This window comes from Meles meles, chromosome 3 (genome assembly GCF_922984935.1).
Source record: "Meles meles chromosome 3, mMelMel3.1 paternal haplotype, whole genome shotgun sequence".
In the NCBI taxonomy this organism is placed as follows: domain Eukaryota; kingdom Metazoa; phylum Chordata; class Mammalia; order Carnivora; family Mustelidae; genus Meles; species Meles meles.
This window is the reverse complement of record NC_060068.1, coordinates 84817001-84844918: the sequence shown is the minus strand read 5'-3', so window position 1 is coordinate 84844918 and position 27918 is coordinate 84817001. Positions and strand designations below refer to the sequence as shown.

Genomic DNA, 27918 nt, shown 5'->3' with positions numbered 1-27918 from the left:
TGGCCTCCCAGTGTGATATTTTTTCCACTGTTCACCAAAAGAAAAGAAGAGGCACTTTCTGAGGCAAGGATGATTAAATAGAAATGAGTATGAGACATTTTCCTGGCTATGAAGGACACCACGGAATTTTCAGACACTTTCCTCTTACAACTAACCTAAATAGCTATTATTGAAAGTGAGATCCACTTACTTTACGTGTAGGGAGAATGGCTGCACCTACCACAACCTAGCACATCGATCGTACTTTTAAAATCTTCTCAAATACCCCACATATTGTAAATCTTTCCCTCAACTTTCCTTGTTCTTTTTTCTTTCCTCAGACTCTGTTAATTTTTCTACAGCTAACTTAAAACTTGGAAAGAAAGGACTAACCCATACTGAGTAAATAAAGACTACTTCTTAACCCTTAAATGACACATTGCCTTAAATTACATCCTAGAGTAATTTTAATTTTAAACAGTAACACAACCCTAGAGGCTCCTTTGATGTGAAATTTACTCTGACTTTGGTTCTCCTCTCTTACTCCTCTTCCTAACCAATAATTTCCTGCATTTGACTTCCTTTAATTTTCTTTAATTCCTATAACATGGAAAAAGAGTGTTATATAGAATATGTCAGGGACTTTGAAGTCTGCTGTACCTGAGTTTTTATAAGTTTTCTGTCATTTGGAGAAAATCATCTAACTTCTCTGCGTGTCAGTTTTTCATCGGTCAACTGGCAAGAATAGTACCTCATAGCAAAAAAAGATGAAATTAGAAAATATGAAGGGAATAAAATGAAAATACAACATATCAAAATGTGCAGGGCACAGCTAAGGCAGGACTTAGAACGGTATCGTCTTTATTACATATTTGAGAAAAGAAGAAAAGCTGAAAATCCATTGTCTGAGCTTCCCAAGAAGCAAAAATAGGAAGTAAAATAAAACCCAGAGATATCAGAAGGAGTGAAATCGTATAGCTAAGAAGAGAATCAGTGAAAATCTATACACATACATACAGTAGAAAGTGATCAGTGACCTCAGCTGCAGTAAAGATAATCAAAATCGACAAACCCCCAACAAGAATGTATGAGGAAAAAAAGACAGAAAATACAGACTATCAGAAAGGCTAGAAGAGATCTTAAGGCGATTAAAATGATGAATAACAGTACAGTTTCTTAGGAAGTTTGTGAGAATTCACTGAAGCAATAGACTTAGAGCACCTGGTACAGTAACATGACTTATAGAAGACATTCATGTAGTTGTTGATACACTTTGATTGAGCACATGCTCTATGCTGGGCGCTGGGAATCCTCAGGTAAGTTGATGGTTATGTGTGAAAGTGGGGGGGGGAAAGCATGGCTCTGGACTCCTCAGTGGTGAAGAACAGACAAATTTTTAAAATTACATACAAAAGTGTGAAATTACATTGATGACAAATGCTGCAAATAAGAAGTGGAGCATGAAGCTGAGTGCATGTAAGTACATGTAAAAAGGTTAACTGACCTAGAATGGGAGGTCAGGGAAGGCGTCCCTAAGGACGTGATAGCTGAGATGCCATCTGCAGGGCAAGAAGACATTAACTAGGTGAAGTTAACTAGTAAGTGCTTCCGGCAGGTGAAAGAGGAAGAGATGGTGCTCTCGCGTTGGGAAGAAGCATGCTCCAATGTGACATCAGTGTGGCTGAGACTGGAAAGTAAGGATGAGGGGGTGGCTAGTTATAGCAGAGGAGATAAATGGGGGACCGATTTTGTGGGGCCTTGTAGGCCATGCTAAGGAGTTTGATCTTTATACTTAAAACAATATGGAGCCATTTAAGAGTTTCAGGTCTGCGTGTGTAACATGACCAGATCAGAAAAGTTCACCCTCCAAATAGTGTGAAGCATGGACTGGATGAGGGTCCCATTGGACCTACTGATGCCAGTCAGGTGACTATTGCTGCTGGGCAGGACAAAACAATATAACTATGGTTTATAATGTAAATTAAATTGGAAATGACTCAATCATGACAATCAATAATGGACTGGTTAAATAAATGATAGTAAATAAAGACAATGGGTTAGCATGCAGCTGTAAACGGAATGAGAAATATTAATGTACGCTGTTATGGAGTTACCTCCAGGTTGCATTGTTAAGTGAAAAAAGCAAAATGGAATGGACAAATTGTGTGTATACATGGGGAACGGAGTAGAGAGCCCAGATATGGACATGCAACTCTATGGTCAAATAATCTTCGACAAAGCAGGAAAAAATATCCAGTAGAAAGTTCTCTTCAATAAATGGTGCTGGGAAAATTGGACAGCTATGTATAGAAGAATGAAGTTTGACCATTCTCTTACGCTGTACACAAAGATAAACTCAAAATGGATACGAGACCTCAATGTGAGGCAGGAATCTATCAAAATCCTAGAGGAGAACATAGGCAGTAACCTCTTCGACATCGGCCACAGCAACCTCTTCAAGACATGTCTCCAAAGGCAAAGGAAATAAAAGCGAAAATGAACTTTTGGGACTTCATCAAGATCAAAAGCTTCTGCACAGCAAAGGAAACAGTCAACAAAAGAAGAGGCAACCCATGGAATGGGAGGAGATATTCGCAAATGACACTACAGACAAAGGGCTGATATCCGAGATCTGTAAAGATCTTCTCAAACTCAACACACACTAAACAGATAATCACGTCAAAAAAATGGGCAGAAGACATGAAAAGACACTTCTCCAAAGAAGACATATAAATGGCTAACAGACACATGAAAAAAGTGTTCATCATCATTGGCCATTGGGGAGAGTCAAATCAAAACCACATTGAGATACCAACTTACACCAGTTAGAATGGCCACAATTAACAACACAGTAAACAACAAGTGTTGGAGAAGTTGTGGAGAAAGGGGAACCCTCTTACTTACACTGTTGGTGGGAATGCAAGTTGGTGCAGCCACTTTGGAAAACAGTGTGGAGATTCCTTAAGAAATTAAAAATAGAGCTACCCTATGACCCTGCAATTGCACTACTGGGTATTTACCCCAAAGATACAGATGTAGTGAAAAGAAGGGCCATCTGTACCCCAATGTTCATAGCAGCAATGGCCACAGTCGCCAAACTGTGGAAAGAGCCAAGATGCCCTTCAATGGACAGATGGATAAAGAAGATATGGTCCATATACACAATGGAATATTATGCCTCCATCAGAAAGGATGAATACCCAACTTTTGTATCAACCTGGATGGGACTAGAGGAGATTATGCTGAGTGAAATAAGTCAAGCAGAGAGAGTCAGTTATCATATGGTTTCATTACTTGTGGAGCATAAAGAATAACAGGGAGGACATGGGGAGATGGAGAGGAGAAGTGAGTTGGGGGAAATTGGAGGGGGAGACAAACCATGAGAGACTGGACTCTGAGAAACAAACTGAGGGTTTTGGAGGGGAGAGGGGTGGGGGGGTAGGTGAGCCTGGTGGTGGGTAATGAGGAGGGCACGTATTGCATGGAGCACTGGGTGTGGTACATAAACAGTGAATCTTGGAACACTGAAAAAATAAAATGAAGTTAAAAAAATTAACAAGATAAAAGGAAATAAAAGTCAAAAGTAAATTTACAAAAAAAATGCTGTTTATTTAAAAGAGGTATATATATGTATATATATGATATATATATCCTATATATCCTGTATATACCCTATCCATATCAATATCTCTCTCTCTCTCTCTCTCTATATATATATATATATATATTGCATTTTTAAAATAGAAGGCTAAACCTGGGCAAAAGAGTTAGAGAGGGAAGGGGGAGCAGAAAGGGAGGCTAAAGTTCTCTGAATACAAACTGTTTTGTAGATTTGATTTTGGGACCAAATATTTTGCATAGTTATAAAGCAAAATTAAGTATAAAAAATCAATTCATAAAAACCAAAAATAAAATGCAACAGATGAATCAAATTATGTAGAGAGTTAGTGGCATAATCATAAAAATGAATTAATTGAAGTAATATAAAACTGCAGCCCTTTGGCATCTATCTAATAACAAAGAAAACTGAAAAAAAAAATCCCAAAGTGCTTTTAACATTTTTATTGTTATCCTGAGAGTATTATGTAGGAATGACTTCAGAAACCAATTTCTAAGCTGCACACTCCTATGCCTCGTGATGATAGTAGGTTGGGTTACAGTGCTAATGGTAGAGAGAAGTGGGTGGACTAAAGAGATACTTAGATAAAACTGACCAGAATTCATGCTCAGTCGTCCATGGGGCTAGGTGTCAGGGAAGAGTTTAAGGTTTCCCACTTGCATTCATAGGATTTTGCTTTGGAGCATGTTGAGTCTCAGGACTCTTTGGGACATCCAGGTGACATCAGGTGGCAGCACTCAACAAAGATGATCTTCTGTTACTTTTCCCTTCTACTTCCTTAGCACATTTTTTTTTTTTAAGTGAGGATTGGTGGGGACTACCTTTCTAGTTTGTAGTGTCACTTAATATTCTATTGTTTCACAGATCTTGGTAGTCATGCCCAACTTGATGTCACCTGAACATTTTGTAAGAATGTTTTTACTCCATTGTCCAACAAACTGGGACAAAACAGGTATATTCACCAACCACACCATGAGTGCTTATTCCAATCACTGTATTAGGTACTTACGTGCTCTATTGTTTAAGTTACTCACACATTTATAAAGATATTAATCTCTCCAGTATACTAATGAAGAGACCAAAAATCAAGAAGAATAAGTCCCTTGCCCAAAGTTACAAAGCCGTACAATAGCAGTCAGCACCTCTGGTCTGTTTTCTGTCATTATGTCTCTTGTTTTTCAAAGTCTGGGTGCCGACTTAGGGGGCTCGTGGTCATGGCACTTAATTGTACCGACTCACATGGTAGGAAAGCTCCTGTGTTATTTTCATCCAACTTTCTGTTCTGACATGGAGAGCAACTTGGTTAGGAGGTGGTGTGTCTTAACACCTAACACTTGCTAAGCTCTGTTTCATCTAGAGAGCCTACCCCTGAGGGTCAGAGTCTTGAGCAAGTAATAGCGGAGAGCACGAGTTTAATTGCATTATCTTTTTTCATTATGTTTATCTTAGGGGTACATTCTATTTATAAGTGATATTAGTGTTTCCATTTGTACAGCAGTAAAGAATTTCACTAAAAATAAATCTGAGTAAAAGAAACAGAGCTAAAGAAAATTATTATGTAAATAAAAGTAATGGTGGTTCAGAGAAAAGGGAGGACAGACAATCAGTACATGACATTAGGGTCCAAGGGCTGACCTCTGGAAAACAATGCTCCTTACCAAATCTCCTCCCCCAGTTACAGGCACTGCTGCTGGCCTTGCCTCTCTAAAAGAAATTGAAGGCCTTTTCTTGACCAAGAAGGGATCTGTTACCATCTCACTTGGGAACTGTCACTGTTCACTGGTCAATGTGGCTCACTAGTGAGCTTGCTGCAGACCTCAACTGCTATGGGCCAGATGGTATCTTATTCCCCACTGATCAGACTGGCATGTAGGAAGGAATCATTGCCTTTAGCTGCCCACTGTGTCTCCCATGCCAGGATTTCAGGAAAGAGCTAAGAGCAAAGTATGTATCACCCATAAATTATGGTAGTTAATAGGCAAGACAATGGACTAATTTGGAAATCTTAGCCTATGGCGGTGATTTTTTTTTTTTACTAATATGCATTCTAGTATTAAAACTATATTGACTAGTCTAATTTCCATCCAGTCCTCTTTTTAAAGCTTCTAATCCTGCAGTCTTTTATAGTACCATGTTTGCACATTTCGTTCCTTCCTCACCATCACAACCCCTTTCTGGGACAGAAGTTATATTTAGAAGATCTGTGAGAAATGGTGGTAGATGGGCTGCCTTTAAACATTTTTATGTGTTCTAAACACAAAGGCAATAAAAACTCCCAATGCTACGTATATTTTAAAAGATATCATTGTCACATGAAATAATTTTGCTTGTGTATCCCCTAGGGAACTGAAAAGTACATTATAGTCACTGTAATCCTGCTGGGAGAGAGACAGTATCTTCTCTTTATTCTTTGTTATGCCTGATACTATCTATTCAGCATATTATTAAGAAATCTGTATCTAGAAAAATGCATTTGCATTCCTCTTATTTCCCATGAGCACCGCAAAGCCAGTACTTTCTTTTTCTTTTTTTTTAAACCATTGGGACTTGCAGACTAGGGTTCAAAGCCTGGACAATATTAGGGTTAGGTTTTGCATTTTTGATGTATTAAGTGAAGGTGGAAAATATGCCTTCCTAAGTCCACAAGGTCAAAGAAAAGACAGGTTCCATCTTCCTGGGCGGGGTACCTCCAGCTCTACACCCGCTGTGCTATCTATCTCAGCACCTGAGAATCTAGTTTCATCACAGACGGACAAGAGGGAGAGGCCTGGCTTGAGCACCTCGTACAAGGTAAATATCCCCACTGCAAAAATGGAAACCCATCCCGTGTTCCTGCACAAACCGGGTGAGTGTACGCAGCCGGTAGTGGGTGTGTGTGGGGTGTAGGTGGGTAGTGTTAAACCCCTTCGCGGCTGCAGCGGGGGGCCCTTAGGTTCCCCCAGGCCCTTGACTCCCGGCTCTGCCCTGACCATTGTCCGCACACCTCTTCCCTCCAGCTTCCGGGCCGCGGGCGAGATGATTTGCTGCAGATGACATCAGCTCTGGGCCAAGGGCTGGAAGAGCGGAGGCAGCCACCGCGTGAGGATGTGCCGGGTGGTCCTTTCCTCCTCCTCTTCCTCCTCCTCCCGGCTCCCAGCCTAGTCTCCATATAAAAGCGGCGCCGCCTCCCCGCCCTCTCTCACTCCCCGCTCCTCTCCGCCGCGCGCTCTCGGAGAGGGCGGAGGGGGAGGCGGCGCGCCGCGCCAGGAGGAGGGGGGACGCAAGGGGCGGAGCGGAGACAGCACCTTCGGAGATAATCCTTTCTCCTGCGGCAGAGGAGAGGAGCGGCGGGAGTGGGACACTTCGCCCAGGCATAGCGGGCCGGCAGGATGGCGACCGTGGTGGTGGAAGCCGCCGAGTCGGAGCCGTCCGGCAGCATCGCCAACCCGGCGGCGTCCACCTCGCCTAGCCTGTCGCATCGCTTCCTCGACAGCAAGTTCTACCTGCTGGTGGTCGTCGGCGAAATCGTGACCGAAGAGCACCTACGGCGCGCCATCGGCAACATCGAACTCGGTAAGAGGCCCTGCGCGAGGAGACGGGCAAACGCGACCCCACCCAGGGCGCGACGGCCACCCTCCTTCTCAGGCGCGCCCCGCACCCGCACCTCTCCCCGCCACCTCCTGCACTCAGTCCGGATTATTTTGGGGGCTAATTTCGGAGAATAATGCTAATTATTAGATTTGAGACCCAGCGGGAGAGTGTCTCCTAACCTTGAGGGATCTATCATCAGCTGGGTCTGCAGATCCGAGCTGGCCACCGCCTCTCCCGCTAAATGAAATGCAGGTGTCAGAGAAGCGGAGACCACAATAAAGCCCAAACCTCAGGGAGCAGAAGGGGCGGGGGGGCCTTGATGCAAACACTGCTTTTAGTCCTCTTATGTCCCCCGCAAAATGCTGGGACTCCCCCCTTCCCCTCGCCGGCAGACGCAAGGCTGAAGCACCATGTGCCAGGGCCCGCGTGGGAATCCTCCTCACCCCAGCCACCGTAGCCCCCCGAGAAATGCCTTTTCTGGCTTAAAACCTCCCGATTTGTTCTTTCTCGCAATGACTAGGCTAGTCCTGGGGCCACACCCGCTCCCCCCCCCCCACCTCCACCCGGGAGGCAGGGATGGAGAACCGCCTGCGCTTGTTTCCCAGACGGCGCCCGCCTCGCTACCGCCCCTGGGACCCTGGTTGCAGCTTTCAGAAAGGACAATGGGACCCCAAGTTGTGGGGTGGGGCTTCTTCTTTCAAAAGTCTCAGCCTCGATAGTGATGGCTTAGGGGAAGGGGGGGAGTCGGCGGGTAGGGCCAGCGCCTCGCCCGGTGCGCGCACTAGGAGCGCGCTCTGCAGAGGCCGAATAGCGGTTCGCCTGGAGCCCTGGGCGGGGCCCTGAGGGCCCGACGGGCGCAGCCTCAGGCGCGCGGACCGACCCGCCCCCCCCCCCCAGCCCCACCCGGGCTGCCGCAGTGCTCCCATCCACTCGCCGCACCTGCCCCCCGCACTGCGGCGCCCCCATCGGGCGCGGTCGGCCGGGCGTGCGCTCCGCCGGGGCCTCGGGCATGGAGCTGCGTTTCCCCCACCTCTCCCTCGGGCCCAGCTTTGTTGCATTCGAAGCCCCCCGAGGGGACAGCTCTGGTCTTTGCCTTAGCCTTCCCCCCTGGCGTCCCAGACCTCCCCTCGCCCCTGACCTCAGTCGCCTGGTCCCTCCGCAGCCCCAGCCCGCGCTCTATTCTCTTGGGGTGGTGCTGAAGCGTTTCTGCCTGGAGACACCGGCTGGTGGGCGTGGTGCAGTCCGCACTGCGGTCTCTACGGCAGCCCGAGGCGGACAAAGGGCGTTCACGCAGCCCTCGTTCTCCGCTCCCGGCGTGCCCCCACCCCCATAAAACACGAAAGGAAACCCTTATTTTCGATGAAAAAAATTAAAGCCTATTTTCTGACTCCGCATTTGGAAACGGACACTTGTCCCCAGAACAAAAGGCTGCAGGGTGGGGACTGGAGTTGCAGACCTGGTTCTTTTGTTTAACTTTAAAGCACTGATTTTCCCTTTCAGCTTAAAAAAAAAAATAGGCGGAATGGAGTGTATTTTCACTGGAAAAAAAAATTCAAGAATAAGAGATCTCAATAGTGAAATGCCTGATTTGAGCATCTCAAAAATGCTTCCTTTTCGAACTATAGGCCTTTAATGTGATCCCTCCTTAGTCTGTTTGCACGTTTCCCCCTTGGAAAATGTCACCCGTACTGACTTTGGGCGTGGCTGCGATCTGAATCAATGATTTCGGATTAAAAACAATTATTGTCAGCACCGTTGCCAGGGAATAATAACGCACTAGAAGGTGCTTTGCTCTCTGAGATTTTCCGAACCAACCGATGTGGGTCCTGGAGAGGGACCAGCAGCCCCATTTTAGAGATGGGGGCCCAGAGAGGCAGGAAGGATGAGGGGACCCGCTCAAGGTCACGTCACTCCGAAGTGACAGATGTGCCAGCACTGCACCGGCACCGGTTTTCTGGCTCCGTCATGATGTCAGAGCAGGGCAGGCAAACATCAGAGGAAGATCAAAGGGCGGTTTTCAGAGCTTGGCTTTGTATAGACCTCCACTTGTGGGCAGCGCCCGTGCAGGGAGCTGGCTCAGCGCTCACCTTCCTGCCATAATTACCTTCCTGCTTTGTTACTGTCCTGACCATCTTTTCAGTACCCCATTCCTGGGGTACCGCTTCCGTCGGAGGAAAAAAAAAAAAAAAAAGACGCATCCAGGTAGCGCGATGACGTGCCCTGCCTTTACACCTTTTTGTACGATTAGCATGCAGGAATAAAGTTCAGATTGGTCTTTTTGACGTTAAAATTTTTTAAAAAAATTATTGAAGTATTATAGAGAGAGGTAAAGGCTCCACTCACAGATGAGGAGCTCAGTGAATTTCCACAAAACGAACACACCTGTGTTACCCAGCCCGAGGAACAGGGAGGGCTGGAATCCCAGAAGCCCCCTCCTGTTCCCTTTTCAATCACCATGCCTTCTTGATTTTTAATTCCCTAATTTGGTCAGGTTTTTGCACCAAACACCAAAATTGCAGTATTGATCCCATTAACAATCAATCAAGTGAGTGAGCAGAGCCATTTCCTCACGCCCAGGAACAGATGCTGCTTTTTCCCTGGAGATTGCTCTCCTGGGTCCTGGGGTCTCAGATGCAGCTCAAGCTACCAGGGCCTTCCAGGACTAAGCGAAATTGCTCCCCTAGCTCTTCAGACAGGCTGAGATGACTTAGCAACAGGGCAGGCTGGCTCTGTTTCCCGGTGCCTGCAGGTCCCGGCTGGGCCTCCTCCAGAGGTCACTCTGCTTCCTCTGCTATTGTTGCTGGTGCCTGTGGGCTGCATCCTGCGCAGCTGAGTTGGAGATGCTCCAGGGGCGTTCTGCTCCCATGGAGTGATACAGGCTGGGAATTCGGTGCATCGTTTGTTATCCTTGCTTCCTATTTCCCATGTTAATGGATGTTCTGTGGATTTGGAGACCCTGGTGACTTGGAATTTTGCCATGATTACTGTGGGTTCTTTGGGAAGCCTCAGAAAGAAACCTGTAGGAAGACGGTGGTAATGCAATATATCGACAGGCCTGAAACATCCCAGTGTGGATGCTCCGTGAAGCTTTTTGAAACCACAGAAGAGAGATGATTCCTTATTTTCTCACTGCATTCAAAATGTGGAATGTAAGGGCAGTTCATATCTTCTCAAGTTTGAAACAGTAGTCTTCCCTTGGACTTGTATAGTCTTATTTTGTTAGTTATGCAGCACTTTATGCCAAACCAATGTCGTTCCCACCAAATGCCACTCCTTGGCACCTCTTTTGCCCTCTTCCTAATTACCTCCCACCTTAAACGTAAGAGTCATTCCCATTTTCAGCAGAGCCTTCACTCCTCCAGTTTATTTTAGGACATCAACTGCATATATCCTTGGCTTGCAGACTGAATTCTAGAGCCTTATGAAAGTTTTCATTGCTTTATTTTATTACTTGATAGGAATTAAGACATAAAAAGAATACCAAGTGTCAGTTTGATGCTTCCAATTGCTGCTAAAAAGTGTAACTTTTTCTCTGGGTCACATTGGGAATCAGCAAGATTTGTTTATAAAAAGATAGATGTGTTTAACATGTACTGCCCCAGACTTTGAAGTATAAGTTTAGCTGATTACATTGTAACCTTCTGATGTCACTTTATTGATTGTCCTCAGTTTCAGGATGGCCAAGAGAATTAAGAACCCAGGGAAAGATTTGGGTTTAGTTCTCATTTTATTTTAACAGGAACAAACCAGTACATGGTGGAGGTTCGAAGAAATGTTGGAGAGTGTTATATATATTATGTTAATCTTTATATTTTTCAAAGTCAAAAGGCAGATGGATTTCTGCTTGTACTGCTTAATTGGTATTATCTGGTAAGGGTTCTGTGATCCATGCTGAAATCCAAGCCAGTCCCCAAATGTAAGGTCATTAAATTGATGATTCATCCTTAATCTCCTCTAAAGGCTTACTATTTAAATAACTTCTAACTTTTTGACGAATAAAATTATAAATCACTTCTTTTGTTTGTTTCCAATGTGGGAAGCTGTCAAAAGACCTAAATTATTTATCATCCATGCACTGAAAGGACGAACTCTATGTAAGGCGTTGCCTGCATTGCCCATCACTTATATGTTAGGAACATCAAGTTCTTGGCTTAGGAAAAAGAAAAAAGCCAATTGGAAGTTTGGTCAAGAGAAGATAGGAAAACTTCGAGAACTAGACTTGAATTTAGCTCTTTTTTTGTTTTAATTCTGTTTCTTTAGTTTATGATTCTAATCTGCCTCCTGATCATATGGCATAGTTTTACAGATCAAACTTACAGTTTATAGGTTAACCATTTAGGTACTAGCAAAAAATACAAAAAATCCTATGGATCAGAAGGATCAATTAAAAAGTTCATAAGGAAAAAAAAGTCAATTTTTTTAAAGATTTTATTTATTTATTTGACAGACAGAGATCACAGGTAGGCAGAGAGGCAGCCAGAGAGAGAGGAAGGGAAGCAGGCTCCCGCTGAGCAGAGAGCCCGATGCGGGGCTCCATCCTAGGACCCTGGGATCATGACCTGAGCCGAAGGCAGAGGCTTTAACCCACTGAGCCACCCAGGTGCCCCAAAAAAAGTCAATTTTCAAAGGCGCAGTTAACTGTCAGGTGGAACCCGTGTGCCATTTTGACATGTAATGAATGATCATTTTGTTGGTTTTTCCAGTTTATTGTCTCTTTTAGGAATATAGGTTTTAGTCTTTAAATGGGAGGTGCTTTTAAAAAATCATTGGTTTTATTAAATAATCCCGCAAGATGCTTGCATGATTGTTAGGCTTGGTGAGATATAACCTGCATAAAGTAAGGGATAGTGCCTCCTTATTGTTTACCCTGACTTGTCCTGTAATGGGCACACCACATTCCCCCTGCCACACACAACCTTTTCATTTTTCCCTTTTCCCTCTGTGAACTTCGTGTGCACTTTAGCCTCCCTTTTGTGCCTTGCTTTCTCTTGGATTTCGAGAACTGAGATAAGAAGATCTTTGTTATCTTCAGTTACCTTGGCTGAAGGACTGGGCGTCAGATAGTGGTGGTTTCACAGCTGGATACCAGCCCCAGATTAGGTGGGAGAGTTCTCAAGGATGCCTAGATGTAGGTCAACTTCCCAGGGGTGACAGATGTCATCTGGGCCTAGAAATTTAAGCAGTGGAAGTTGACCTTCCATTGGTGGAGTTGTTCTGTTCTGCCTCAACGTAGGTAAGCCACTAAGGGGCACAGTCTTCATGTAGTGGTGGAGAAGCAAAGGCTCAGGAAAAAGAATGTGGCCAGAGCCAAAGAAGATATTTTTCTGTCCTATAAGATTTAGAGGCCTCACTGTTGGCTTCCTGTTAGGCACAGAGGGAAGATACATAAATCTACTAAATGCAATAGGAGCCTTCATTGAGAAATAGTATTTCTCTTTACTAGTATCATCCAGTAAAATGCACAAAGTATAATATTTCTAAAATTGGTATAGAAAGTGGCCTCATTCCAAAATTTTCCTTTCCAACTAAAATAGCCAATAAGTCCTTTGTAACCTTTATTTTATAAGTGGTAGTGTGTGGTTTTGTTTTGTTTTTTAATTTTACTTATTTATTTGACAGACAGAGATCACAAGCAGGCAGAGGCAGGCAGAGAGAGAGGAGGCAGAGAGAGAGGAGGAAGCAGGCTCCCTGCTGAGCAGAGAGCCCCATGCGGAGCTCAATCCCAGGACCCTGGGATCATGACCTGAGCCGAAGGCAGAGGCTTTAACCCACTGAGCCACCCAGGCGCCCCTATAAGTGGTAGTGTGTATTAGGCATTGTTAAGACATAATTTGACTGGAAATTACTCCCTTGAAAAGAGAACCCTAAATTTTTGTTTCATTGGCAGTAGAAAATCTGTGAAATATTATTTTTATTGTCCTCTTACTAGTGTAATTGAAAAATTAATTTCTAGATGGATTTTTCTGTTTTGTGCTTTTCCCCCTGCTAAATTACAAAGCCTCCAACCAGGAGGTTATGAAATATAAAGCAAACATTTAATTGCATTTGTCATGACAAGTTAATTGAAGCCAAGGGGAAAATGGCAAACAATGTAAGAGCAAGTCCACCTATAACCCTAGATGAAGTCATTCAAATGATGGAGCAATTTGGACATACATAGAACAAAGGCAGAAAAATCATATGAATTTAATTTAAATACATATGTCTCATTATTGACTTAGTGACCCAACTTGACGAGCCAGGAGACGATAGTGGAGCTCAGACCTGGCACCCAGAGAACCCAGTTAACAATTACCAATTAAGCAGCTCAGACAGGAGCCTGACGGTTTTTCACACTAGCCCAGTATATAGCGTATACATTAAAGTAAAATATTCTAATGAATTCAGACCTCTCAACCTGTCAAGCTTCCTGTGAAACAAAAAGAACCCATTTATCATTTCTGCACTAAAAAGATCTGCAAAATCGCACTGTGCCTTTCTTGTTAAAATTTAAATAATCCATTAGCGCGAATGCAAGCTGAGGCTCTTGATGTTTCCAGGGAGACCCATAAAATTCCCCTGTATAATTTAGCCTCTCTTTAGGAATGTTAACTTCCACACCTGAAGTCTTCCCATGGGTCGTGTGATCAATTTCTGCCTCTATTTGAAAATATTCCTCACAGTCGAAAGGTGTTTGAGGTAGAATCTGAAGATAGTCTAAATGTGCAGTCAACGGAGTTTCCAGAATCTTTGTGTAGTACATTTATACATAGACAAGACCCACATATGCATACGCATACACGCACACACACACACACACACACACACACCTTCTTTCTTTTTTTTTTTTAAAGATTTTATTTATAACAGAGAGATCACAAGTAGGCAGAGAGGCAAGCAGAGAGAGAGGGGGAAGCAGGCTCCCTGCCGAGCAAAGAGCCTGATGTGGGGCTCGATCCCAGGATAGTGAGATCATGACCTGAGCCAAAGGCAGAGGCTTAACCCACTGAGCCACGCAGGTACCCCACACACCTTATTTCTGTACAAGACACAACACACACACACACACACACACTCCTTATTTCTATATAAGACACAATATGCATCTACACACACACACACACACACCTTGTTTCTATACAAGACACACATATGCATACACACACCCTTACCTTGTTTCTTCGCAAGGTAAGAAGACTGAACAAGATATAAATGCAGGTAAATACAGACAAACATTAAGGATTTATGGGTCTGTTTAAATAATGCACTGCCATTCATCCTCCCAAGTCTGTTTGAATGACTAATGACCAGCAAAAATGATTAAATGACCCGGTGTTTATTTAGAGGTAGTTTGTCTGCTGTATTTTACCAAGAGGGTCAAGCCCCTGCTCTTAGAAGGTATGCAATAAATGACCGTTGTTGCGGAAATGTGTTCCTGGCAATTGACGATGGTCCCGGTAAGGGTACAATCATGGATAAAATGTAATGGCTCTAGCATGAGCTACCTATTTGGGAAAGTATAAAGATACATGAAAAAAAAAAACCAAACCAAACCAAACATGTTCCAGAGTTTTGTGGTTTCCAAGTTGTCCCTGGCTTGCTCCCCAGTTCTCCCTTCTTCCATGCCCTCTGGGTTCCCTCTGGCCATCTCCTTGAGAAGGACAGGGGGAGGGAGGAGGTAAGGGAGGTAGGGTATCAGAGTTCCTTCGACCCCAGCTTCCAACCTAGTGAATGGAAGGAAGCCAGAATTGGTGTGGGAAGAGACAGTTCACGGCCCCAACTCTGGAGAATTTCTTTAAAGTATAAAATGTTGCCACATTTTTTGCCTCTGGAGAAGAAAATTGAGTACAACTAACAATTGTGAATGAAAGAACTCCTTGCCAAGCTAGTCAGGTAAAATAAATGCAGGGGAGGACAGAGAGGGTAAGTCTTCCAGGTTGAGATGCAATCTTCTTCTTCTTTTTTGTTTTTAAAGATTTTATTTATTTATTTGACAGATAGAGATCACAAGTAGGCAGAGAGGCAGGCAGAGGGGGAGGGGGAAGCAGGCTCCCTGCTGAGCAGAGAGCCCGATGCGATGCGGGGCTCGATCCCAGGAGCCTGAGATCATGACCTGAGCTGAAGGCAGAGGCTTAACCCACTCAGCCAACCAGGCTCCCGGAGATACAGTCTTCTCATCAAAGATCATACACATTTTAGATTAATATCTAGGATTTGAAAAACCCAGGTCAAAAATGGGATGGGTCAAGAAAAGAAAGCATACGTGTACACAGAATGCATACACACAGCACAAACACTGCCATTTTGAAAACAAAGGGCTGGGTTTGAACACCAGCTTCCCACGCTTGCTCTCCATTTCTTTGCCACCTACGAGTGGACCCTGGGAAGGCTAGAGAGGATCTGGAGGCCTCCTCACTCGTACGGAACTTAACCACCCTCCTGTCCTTTCTATTCCCTCCCTGGAGTAAAGGCTGTCATTTTCCTAATAACTGTTTTCTTTACTCTCCCAGAAAAGCTGCATTTACATTTTATGAGGGGCAGAAGTTCAGTCCGTACTGCTAGTTATCCCTCTCTTGTGGCCTGGTAGGGAGACCTCCCCAGCCCTCCCATTTTGTGGGCATCTACTGCTAGCCACCAGGCTCTTCAGAAGAGAAGTTTCCACATCCTCCCCTAAAGCCTGAGAAATGTCACAGTGATGTTTTACAAGCCACTCTGAAACGACTAACTGGAACTCTGTCAATTCTCTTCCTCTCCCTCCTTAGGAATCCGATCATGGGACACAAACCTGATTGAATGCAACCTGGACCAAGAACTGAAACTTTTTGTGTCTCGACACTCTGCAAGATTCTCTCCTGAAGTCCCAGGTGAGGCTCCGGTTCGGTGTTAGTCACCCTAGACTTTGAAAGGACCGGGGAATAGGCCTGTGACTGGAAAGCTTTGCCTGGAGTATCAGAAAGACTTTCCTCTTATTGCTAAATGTTTCTCTGTATTTGTTATTATCAACTAGGTTAGCCAGAAGCAACATTTTAAGAAAGTCGATTCCAAGTTATCACTGTGTGGGGTATTTATTTTATGGATTCTTAGTGAAAAAGTTTTAAAGTTCTGGGGTACATTTTTTTTTATCTCACTGTACTGTCTGACTTCAAGGGATTGCAGACTATTTACATATTAACTTTATTCAAATAAAGCTATGAATATAAATGGCATGGCCCTTCACCCCCAGAATGCTACAGCCTCCTTCCCTCCTTAGAAAAAGGAAACCTCTCCATTGCAAAGTGAAATACAGCTCATCATTTCATCCTTGCATTGTCACCCACTTTTCTTGGCGTGGGTAAAAAGAGTCGGAAATTCCAAACTGCTATTAAAATAGCCTTTTTTTCAGAGGTGGAAAAGAATACTGCAGAGTCAAGGTAAGGACACAAACACTGGTTACATGTGGAAATGCTTAGTAGCCTGCCATCTCAGTAGGGATGTACCCCGACCTCTGCCTCTAGGCCTGGGGCTGTGGTGAGACTGGCCCACCTTATCTCCCTCTTGTGCGCAGTGACCCGTCTTGGTCACCTTTGAAGATTATGATCAGAGGTGCTGGTCCAGAAAGTCTCCCAATCTGTGTTTCTCAAAATCTCTCCCATTGATCTATCACAGATAATTGTATTGCATTTTATTTCTTGGATACCACTTAAATTTTCATGTAGAGAAAACTCGTTTCTGTCTACATGATTCTGTTGTATGATTCTCATTTTATTGGCATTGGTATAAAACCAGGATGGGGTTCCGCCTGTTTCTGATTGATTACATCATGTTCCATTAGCCTTATACATACCAGGATTTGAAATCACTTCTCCAATGTCATGGCTTTGTGAATCACACTTGGCTGCAGCGATCTGCCCATGAGACCATCACAGTTCTTCGCTTTGAGTTTGATATTAGAATGCAATCCCATACATTTCCGTTGTCCAAGTGAATGTTGCTTTCAAGCATGGAACTGAATAAATGTGCTCAGAAAAATGTAGCAGGGAGCTGGTTCGTTCAAAGTTAACTCGCTGCAATGCCACGTGAAAAATCAGCTTTTAAGTAACTTTGCTTGGGGGAAAAAAGAGAGAGAGAGAATGATCCAGAGACTATCAGACACCAATGACTGGCTGAAGTAAAGGTACAGTATACAGTTGCTTTAGGTACTATAGTGTTGTGTTTTTATGTCTTGCACATCTCCATGACTTTTAAAAACATCTCACAGAAATAAAAACAAAAGAGGTACCCTTTTCCAATAAGTATGTTTCAAAATGTAAAAGACAAGTTTTCATCCTTTCTCTGTGGATTGTTCTTGCTTTCTTACTAAGAATGTTTGTAAAGCTACATTTTGGGGGGGGGGTGTAAACAAATCATGTGATTCCCATTGTGTTCATTCATCCTTGGATTGACTTAGAATGACAGCTGTATATGGCAAAATGAAAGGCTGCAAGAACTGATGGAGAATTTACCGTGTTTGGACCAAAGGCCCTAATATTACTCTTGTGGACTAGGAAGGGCAGGTCCTCCAAACCATCACTTTGGCCCAGGGTCCCTTGTTTGCCCTCCTTTTCCTACTCTTTCCTGTTACCTACCTAGCTGGATAACAGTGCTGTGCTAGAGGCTATGTCTAGAGGTGGGCCTCTGGACATGACATCTGTCCTCCCATTCTTGCTGACTCTGAGAAGGGTGGGTGTGAGGACCTTCCCTTATTTTTTTTTTTTAATTTTATTTATTTATTTGACAGACAGAGATCACAAGTAGGCAATGTCAGGCAGAGAGAGAGAAGGAAGCAGACTTCCTGCTGAGTGGAAAGCCCGATGCAAGGCTCGATCCCAGGATCCTGAGATCATGACCTGAGCTGAAGGCAGAGGCTTAACCCACTGAGCCACCCAGGTGCCCCTAGGATCTTCCCTTCTAAGCCTAAGTGTGCACTGTGCAGGGTTGGACCTCCCCATGAGGACTGAACATCTAGAACAGAGCCACTGGAGTACTGCCCCTGTGTGGGGAGTGTTCAGAGTAACGTGCAGGTTTCTAACCAAGACTATAATAGACAAGGGAAGCACATGTCAGATTCTGTTTCAGGTAAGTAAGTGTGTTTTAGAGGAAAGGGATGTCCTGTTGGTGGACATGGGTGCAGAATGGGGGTGAGTAGACATGGCAGGGTCACTGGATTAGACCCAAAGAAACCTTTAGCTTTTCCTGAACAAACAGGCCTAGGTTTTAGGGGAAATTTGAAGTCTGTTTTTAAGTGGATCTGAGTCTAATGGGTCCAAGTGGGTCCAAGTCTAAGTGGGTCTCCTCCCCACTCCCTGAAATTTCGGAGGAACTCATGTCTGCACCTTAGGCCCCCTAACTGGAGTCAGCTGAACCTCTATGTTTAGAGTTTCAAGATTCTAGGTGAAGGTGAAGGATGGACTCATTAAACACATAAAGCCATTCAGTTAGAAAATAATTAAATAGCACCCACACTGTGCCAGGCATTATGAGGGAGGGTGGGCGAACACACAGTGATGGACAAATCCCACATAGTCACTGTCTGCTTGGGAGATGGTTGGCGGCGGGGCATCCGGCACTCACATGCAGACTGGCAGACAGTTTGTGTTTGGTTGGGTTTTTTAGGCCAGCGAGTTACAGTCAAATAGTCATGGTCTTCCCCGACACAGAGAGATTAGGAGCTAGCTTTGCTCGCTCTTTCTTCCTTCCTTCTTTCTTTCCTTTCTTTTCTTTTTTTTTTAAAGGTTTATTTATTTGACAGAGAACACAAGCAAAGGGAGTGCCAGGCAAAGGGAGATGGAGAACAGGCTCCCCATAGAGCTGGGAGCCCGATGTGGGGCTTGACCAAGGACCCCGGGATCATGACCTGAGCTGAAGGCAGCTGCTTAACCGACTGAGCCACCCAGGCATCCCTAGGGTTGCTGCTCTTTTATCTGTTTTTCACTCATGTTATTACTCCTTTGTTGCTGTTCGGAAGCATTGGAGATCACGTATCAAACACTGGCGGTAGCCTCCAAGGCGGCCGACAGATCATGAAGGTGGCTCCAGCTCTTGTGTTGTCTGATACTAGTTTACCTATTGTACTCATTTTTAAATATGATTTTGAGATTCAGTTGGCCTCTTTCTTCAGGATTGCAGATCTCATGCAAGCCCACTCCGGAAGATTTATTCAGCTTGAACAAAAATATCCTTGGAGCAGGAATCTGGGATAGGAGTGCTTTCTCTGCCTGAGGTGGGGGTCAGATCATATGAATGGTGAGGCAGTGGTTAACCTGGGGTTCCCCAGAATGGAGTCCTGGGGTCGCTAAGCCTCCCAACTCCAGCATACTATTAGTTTGGAACTCATCAATCATCTGGGCCATCTTTTACTCTCTGGAACCTGTTGCAGCATCATCTTGCCTATAGATCACTCAAAAAATACCTGCTTTGTGCCCAGGGCTTGTCTGCTGCTTTGCCCTGTTGTAAAACCCTTCTTGGCCACATGTAAGCTGGGGCCTAGCAAGACTAGTTATCTTGAGGGAAAAGGTTAGGTACTCCATCATGAATCCTCTCCAGTCTTTTATTTGAGGAATGTCCAATAATAGAGTCTTTTCAAAATAGAGCCATCATCTTGTTTCTTCACATTTATGAATTCAAAAGTCTTTATATATTATAGAATGTGTTTAATCTTGTTTGGCTGAGAATCACTTTGTACGTCTCGCCACAAGAGTAGAGCTTGGCTTACCATGCCGTATAGCATTTATTGAATTCTCTATTCTTAATTTGCTTTTCTCCCTAATGTAACTTTAGATCTATTATTATAACAATAGAGAAGAATATCTCCTAGGGTTTCTAAGAAGTACCCTAGGATTATCTGTGTTAGGCATCATTTCAAAACAACAAACAAGTACAAATCAATCCCAGAGCAAGGGACAGCAGAGTGAAAATTAATTTCAGTTTTCTTTTTTCCATCATTTGCCACTTCTCTCTGCCTATTAAAGTAATTTTTACAAATTTGATAACCCAAATCCTCCCTACCAACATAGCATTATGAGTAAGAGTGGATATTCTGGAGCTAAGCTACCAAAGTTTTGATCCTAGCTGACGTTTATTTGCTGTAGGATCTTGGGTAAGTTACTTATTCATGCTATGCCTCAGTTTTAGTGTCTTTAAAATAGGGACAGTCACTCCTACCTCACAGAACCCTCATGAGGGTCAAATGAGTTAACGGGCATATAAAGATCTTGAAACAGTGCTTTGTCACATAGTAAAAAAAGTGAATATAAGTTAGTGTTCAAAGTGCCCGTTTTGTTGAAAATGGATTTGAGTTGGTTGTTTGCTGATTATTATTATCTGTGGGAAATACTGGCTTTAGATATTGCCTGGCTTCCTTTTTGTAACAATAGTAAAATTTGTATCAAAGATGTTTTTCAAAGAAACAATTGCCCCAGTATTATCAGAAAACAGGTAGCTGAGGGTAGCAACATTGTATGACTGAGTTTAGGAAGGTCCTTTGAGCGTGAGAGCAAAAAGGAGGCAATGTGTTAAGGTGCTGTCATAGCAGAACCTTTGCACAGGGTTGGAGACCGTTTGTAAAATGGTCCTGTTGGTGCCCACGCCAAGATGGCTGATGTCAGGGAGTGTGCTGGAGTGCTTTCTCACTGTGGTAATCCATCCCTGGGTAACTTCTTTTCCTCCATTCAAGTACTTGGTTCTCTCTCCAATCAACAAGTGGCCGTAGACCTTTCCAATTTTAAGAATTTAAGAAGCTGAGATTTCTGGTGGTTTGTTTTCTTAGAAATGGGATCAATAGTAAGAGTTGGCATATTTACATTTTGTCCATAGTTTTATAATTTAGGAACTGTCACACTCACAAAGATCTTCATGAATTGTGACTGGTTTTACAGTGTGTCTGTGGGTGATTCTGCTTAAAAACCCATGCCCTTACTCTGGAAGGTACACAAACCACAGCTGAGGTTCCTTAGATTTGTGTGGTGTGACTGCTAAAAATATCTGGCCTCTAGATTGGTTTTGACAGAGCATTAAAACCAAGCCTTTTGAATTTAAGTCGTGTGAATCCTCTACTCCCTTTGACATTAATGAGGCAAGGTTTTACAATGTTTGCCAGTAGAAGATAAGAAAATGCTGAAGTGCTCTTAGAAGAAGCCTAAGAATATTTTTAGTTGCCTTCTCTGTCAGTCTAGACTTGTATGTTTAGTCTGTCGTACAGAATTACAGCTTAATTGTATGTGCCTAGAATGCGTCAACTGCTCTATGACAGTGAGTAATGAATGTGTTTTCAGCCCCATTCCCAACCTTCAAACAATAAAGCACACAAATACACGTTTAGTTGTGTTCAGGAGGTTGACTTAACCCTCAGGGAACCTGTGATTTCAGACGGAAAGCAAATACTTCCTCTTCCTTCTCTCTCTCTCTCCCTCTCTCACGTGGCACATGCATAGATACAGACGCTCGCCCACATGCCCACAGGGTTCATCTTCTCTCACTGCACCATCCTCCAAGGTTATGGGAGGAACCCTGGGAGGAGAAGAAAACCACAAACACAGAGTCTTATTTTGTGGAAGCAGCCAGACCTGTGTTTAACATCCAGTCAAGTCAATGTGTATGCCTGGGAAGGGAACTCCCATTTTCATGCAAACCACTGGCCTTTCTCCCACTTGCCCCCTGCCCTCAGCCTTCGCACCAGGTTGTGGTTGGCTAAGGAGAACTGGCAGGCCCTCCTGCCCCTGCTCCCGCTCCACTGCTCCCATTCACACTGGTGCAGCCTGAGCGTGGAGCTCGGGATGGCCTGTTCACCCCCGCCTGCATTTAGCTGAAACAGTGGAAGGGCCGAGCTTTGTGTGGTGAAGAACCAGAATTTTGTAGTGTGTGCAACACAAGGCATCCCTCCTGCAAGGTTTATATTTTGCTCACACACTAGGGTGATTTTTTTTCTGGTGTAGGTGTGGCCAACGGAGAGGAATAACATGGCGTTTCATTGCCGTGTTCTCCTCAGGGCTGTTAATGACGGCTTCCTCAGACCACCCTGGAAATACCTATTCATCTAACTTTTTTCCTCCTAGAGTAAAAAGAATGTTTTACTCTGCTGGCTGTAATGGTTCTGAGGTGGCTCCTAATGGGCCCTGTGAAACCACTCAGCACAGATACACCCGGCAGGAAGGTTGGAGCAAAGTGGCTTCCCGGGCCCAGTAGCCATTTTGGGGAATGTCAATAACCCCACCATTCAATCCAGCTAAGTGGATTTCAGAACAGCTGTTAACATCGCCAACCAAGGACAGCCTCTCCTGCTGAACGTTAGTGCTTTTGTCTTCACTTCCAGAGAGCAGAGAAAGCCCACGTTTTTGTTTTTGGTTTTTGTTTTGCTGGTAGAGATTTATTGTTGTTGTTTTGTTTGTTTTTCTATTTTTAAAATTTTTTTAGTTTTATTATTTTTTCTTTTCTTTCTTTCTTTTCGTTCTTTTTTTTAAGGACAGCGTCGGCAAACCATCCAGCAAGTCCAGCAAGTCCCTTTGCTTTTTCTTGTATTGCATGAACAATAAGGAAATAAGGGTGAAAGAAGAAGAATAAAGTGTAAACTAACAGATTGCTTTAAATTTATTTATTTAAAGCAAATGGCAAGGAGTATTTTTTAGTGCTTATTATGAGGCAGGGAATTGTCCAGGGATGTAGGGAAGAATGAGGTATTCCACTGTGGACAGTGTACTTGGGAAAAATGTATCATTCACGGCTTTAAAAAACACTAACAGAGTGTTTTCTTAATTTACAAAGTGCGTGTGTGAGACAGACAGTGAGAGAGGGAGGGAGGGAGGGAAGGAGAAAGAAGCAGATTTACTCAAATCCTTACAGGAGACAAGGGGTGAGACTGGAGATCATAACAAGCGTTGCATTTGGATTGTTGAACAGCAGCGTTAGTCATAATGACAAAGGTTACCCAGGTACCAGCACCACCCGCCCCGAGCCACAACCCAGGGCTAATTAAACACTACCTAGGCAACCATCAAGTATCCTCAAACATCATACTCCCGGGCTTACGCCTTTTGTTTTCTCTCTGTGGTCTAAGGGTAATTTCTGTTGCATGTGAAGTCAGATTTCCTTGGTCCTAGAGAAATGTGAGAAAGTGAGAAGCGCCCCTGGAGAGCACAATTAAAAATGGCCCAGAGGCACTGCAGAAATTAACATGAACACAAGACAAAAATCATGGTCTTTTTATAACGTATTCCGATGTGTGTTAAAGACCTGCTTACAGTAAGGACCGCTGAGAGGTCGGCTTACGGAAAATGCGCCAAGAGACTACGCAGGATTTGAACGTAAAATTACCTCATTAAAAATAAACACAGCAAGCCTAGGGCAGGCGGTGTTCTATTCTCTGTAGTTGTACAGCACCCCCATTTTAAAGACTCCCACTGAGGTTGCCTCTAAAAATTGCCCTGTGGGGTAAATTTCCTGAGGGGCTCCGATGAAATATGAACTACCCAAAGACTACCCAAAGTTCTCCTAACCTGCCCTTTACCAGTCCTTTCTTAATCGAACAGGTTGGCATTGGAGACTGTCAGTAGATGAGCCACAATTGAGCATTTTGGACCCAATTCTTGGATTCTTTGTTTGCATCTCCCATGGAGAGTCTAGGGGAGGAACTGCTGCTCCCCAGAGGGACCCCCTTTTCTAGTGTACCTAGCCCAAGCACACGGCTCCATATCCATGGTGCTTGTTGGTTCGTGAAATGGCAGTCAATGGAAATGGCACATCTGGGGAGGTTAACTTGAGGGCAGTGACGCTGAAGATGGAATGAATTCTGTAGCCCGAGCCAACAACATGCTAAGCTTCTCAGCCATTGGGAGCATTGTGTTTGGCCTTCTAGACTCTCCTGGGGTTTGATGTCTATAAAAGACCAGGGAGACTTGTGCAAATTGCTTGCTGGAACGCCTCCCTTTTTAATGTTTGTGACCAAGCATGAGGGAAGGGAAGGAGGCAGGGAGGGATTCCTTATCATAAACTGATCTATTAGAGAGAAGATGACCTTTTCATAGTATACGGCATGTCTTTTTAGAAGGTGCCTTATTCTGAGTCAATCTGTCATTACATATCTATGTAAGTAGTTCTGCAGCAAAACACTGTTTGAGTTCCCGACTCTGGAGGCCATCAGAAGATGTGGAAGTAATCCTGGCCTGAGAGTTATTTACAACTGAATGTGGAAATAAGATAACTAACAGAAGTGAGTGTATTGTATGTGCCAAATGGGAATTTTGGGAGAGGATCCCTCTGTAAATTCCGTTTGTTCAGGCTATTTTAAAAGGTACACATGCATAAAAAGATGCACCAAAATTGTACTAACTTGTGCACACTGAGACCTAAGGTACTGGATTCTCCTTGTGACCAGGAATTTTGGATCCAAACTGAATTAACTTTTCCCTAGTGTGGAGCTACATGTTAAGTTAAGCCCTTTAATTTTTTTTGTTGTTGTTTTTGTTATTTATTTATCCATTTTTTATTAACATATAATGTATTATTTGTTTCAGGGGTACTGGTCTGTGAATCATCAGTCTTACACAATTCACAGCACTCACCATAGCACATACCCTCCCCAATGTCCATAACACAGCCACCCTATTCCTCCCACCCACCCTCCAGCAACCTTCAGTTTGTTTCTTGAGATTAAGTCTCTTATAGTTTGTCTCCCTCTCTGGTTTTGTGTTGTTTCATTTTTCCCTCCCTTCCCCTATGATCCTCTGTCTTATTTCTCAAATTCTTCATATCAGAGAGATCATATGAGAACTGTCTTTCTCTGATTGACTTATTTCACTTAGCATAATACCATCTAGTTCCATCCATGTTGTTGCAAATAGCAAGATTTCGCCTTTTTGATGGCTGCATAGTATTCCATTGCGTATGTGTATTACATTTTTTTAACATATATGTATATGTATGTGTACACACACACACACACACACACACACACCACATATTCTTTATCCATTCATCTGTTGATGGACATCTAGGCTCTTTGCATCGTTTGGCTATTGTGGACATTGCTGCTATAAACATTGAGGTGCAGGTGCATTTGCATCTTTAGGGTAAATACCCAGTAGTGCAATTTCTGGGTCATAGGGTAGCTCTGTTTTCAACTTTTTGAGGAACCTCCATACTGTTTTCCAGAGTAAGTCCTTTAGTTTAATTATGAAAAGACTGCCTTGCCTTTTTAAGGATTCACCCCCTCTGAAAGCACATGAGAACAAAGCTGCTGAACTCAAAGCTTGTTTTCTCTGAGCACTGAAAAATTGTCCATTGGTAGACTTGGAAGATACTTGGGAGAGATCGTGAAAGGGAAAGATTTTATGAAAATAAATCTACAGTAAATGATCAGTGCCCCAAGGCTAAAATGGGCCCTTTGGAGATGGAAAGCATCTGATTCAGTTGTTCCCATATCCAGAGAAGCAGTGAGGGGATGACTGTTGTAAGCTGCTTCCCAGGCCTCTCCCCTGTACAGAGAGTCCTTGAAACCTGACCTCATGCTGTGGCTGTGGGGTGCCTGAGATTATTGTGGCCCATGTAACCCCTGGAAAAGTCGCTAGATGAAGGTATCCGGAAAAGACTAGATGAGCATATCTGGAGCTTTGTGCTGCCAGCCGATGGTTTTGTAAAACAATAGATGGTCAGTGGAGAAGAAGTCCACGGTGAAGTAAGTCTGGGAACTATGGCACATGAGGTCTTATTTTTGGACAGCCATGAAGTATGTAAATAAACTTGTTTAATTTTGTGTAACCATACATTTCCTTAAGCTATTTGATTAGTCACTTTGACTATCACTTTCCCAGGGATCTAGATTTCTATAGAACACAATTTGGGAGAGGATGAACTGAGTGATCTCTGAGTCCCTTCCAGTTTTTTATATTCCATGTTTCCTTGAATTTTTCCTAAATTGCCTCGTCACTGACATGTAGAGGAGAACTTGTCCTCTTCCCTGTTTAGCTTAAAATGGTTTTTAATCCAGCTTTTAAAATATCGATGAGAAGAATTTAGTTTAGAAAATCTGTGTGTCCCATCTGCTAGGATTAATTTTTAGGGGGACATGCACAGCTTTGTGACACTTATGTTGATTTCCCAGTGGGAATTCTTGGCCCTTGGCTTTTCCCATCTGTCTTTACCTTGCAGACAAACCAAACAAGACAAAACTTAAATTGTTTTTGCACAACGCCAAACACCTGCATGGAAAGTATTTCAAAAGTCAAATTCATGAGTGTTTAGCTGCATAATGCCAAACAGAAAATAGCTACATTTTTTTTCCCATTAAAATTAGAATTTCCATATTAAGCCTTGGATTAGCTGCTTATTCACAGATCTTTGGAAAGAGGCTGAAAATTGAACCTCATGAGTTCATCTGTCGGTAGAGTGTGTTAAAAGTGTCAGGGACGTCGTTTGTTACAGACAATTGAGAATGGCCTGCATTTTAATAAGCATGATCAGCTATGCACATCTTGTCATGCAAACCACCAATTAGCACAATGTAATCTAACAAGCCAGTGCATGTAGATATGAATGCCCATGGGAAGTGACGCTCAAACCAAGTCATTACTGACAGTGTACAACTTGCATGCAGGTAATCATTATCAGAAAGCCATGATTATACAGAAGGAAAAGTGATTTTTATGGTAATGCATCATATGATTGACTGTTGGTATCTAGTACCTTTAAGGTAACATTTTCAGTTTGTCTTCTATCTAATATGGTCATGTTGGCAAAGAAAGTTGAATTCACTCACTAGAACCTACTAATATTTTTACAGCAACCCTTACAGAGTGTTCTAAAACCTGAATGAGCTAAAATATGTAGAACAACATTCATGATACTCTCTATATGAATGAGAAGAATGGTGGTTTGCTTCATCAAATATTCTTGTTAAGAGAGGGTTGCCAAGAATTCCTTGTGTGATTCTTTATCTTTTATCTTTTTAAGTGTTGGAATCCAGAATCCAGTAATACAGTCCTTTCTGTTCTAGGAACACCTCAAATTTACTTAGAATGTACTTAGAATTTCTAAACCGAATTTATATGAGAGCCCAGGAAGTGCTTAAACTAGAGATCATCCCCTAGAAATCAGTTACTCATTTTTCCTGCAAAGTAAGTGGTAGTTTCAAAGGTAGCTTTTAAAAAAAAGTCATTGCACTCATTGGGCAGATTTTGGCCTTGTATGGAAGCACAGCCAAGAGAGACCCACTCTCTTCCCTTCCGTGGAACCCAACTGTAGAATGATCTAACTGAGCCTTTCTTAGAGTATTCAGGAAGAAAGTCCTCTGGGCCACAGGTCCTCATTGTGACTGCTAGTGGTGACTGGGCTTTGCTGTTTAGAAGTGAGTTCTTATTACTGAAAGATTAATGAGCAAACCATTTATACTGACTTGGCCAGAGGGTCATATCCCTATAGGTATGACTTCATTTCTATAGAGAACACCAGACACCCCTGACCGTCACACTGCTTTAGAAAAAGAGTAATTGGTTCTAGATATCGTAAAAGGACCTCGAACTGCTGTAGAGAAACAGACCGTGGCGATTCTCTAGGTAGCTTTAAGAAAAATCTCAGTTTGCAATGTATGCATTTGCCTCCTGCGTTTACATTGTCCTGTTTTATGCACAACTGCTGTCCCCCACTTCTAAGTCCCAACCATTTCACCTTTCTACTGCCTGTTATCTCTTGTATGTGTAAACTTATTTTTTTAAAGAGATCATTGTCTTCTTCATTGTACCCTTTCTCTCCTGATGAGCAATAAACAC

The 27918-nt window shown here is 43.3% G+C and overlaps 1 protein-coding gene and 1 long non-coding RNA gene across 3 annotated transcripts in view; one reads left to right on the top strand and one right to left on the bottom strand.

The window, feature by feature from the left end:
- The window catches only part of LOC123938197, a 133658-nt gene extending 125264 nt beyond the window's left edge, over window positions 1-8394 (bottom strand). Inside the window, exon 1 of the long non-coding RNA XR_006817684.1 lies at window positions 8307-8394. This is a non-coding gene — a long non-coding RNA (uncharacterized LOC123938197). The remainder of the gene's footprint in view (window positions 1-8306) is intronic.
- MAP1B (microtubule associated protein 1B) overlaps window positions 6180-27918 on the top strand; it is a 96845-nt gene continuing 75106 nt past the window's right edge. The window contains exons 1-3 of one of the 2 annotated variants that reach the window (XM_045999341.1): window positions 6180-6443; window positions 6595-7150; window positions 15910-16011. In XM_045999341.1, coding sequence (XP_045855297.1) covers window positions 6967-7150; window positions 15910-16011 — 286 coding nt within the window. In that variant the 5' untranslated portion in view covers window positions 6180-6443; window positions 6595-6966. Of the gene's footprint in view, window positions 6444-6467; window positions 7151-15909; window positions 16012-27918 lie in introns of those variants that run through there. The other variant, XM_045999340.1, reaches the window with a different exon arrangement.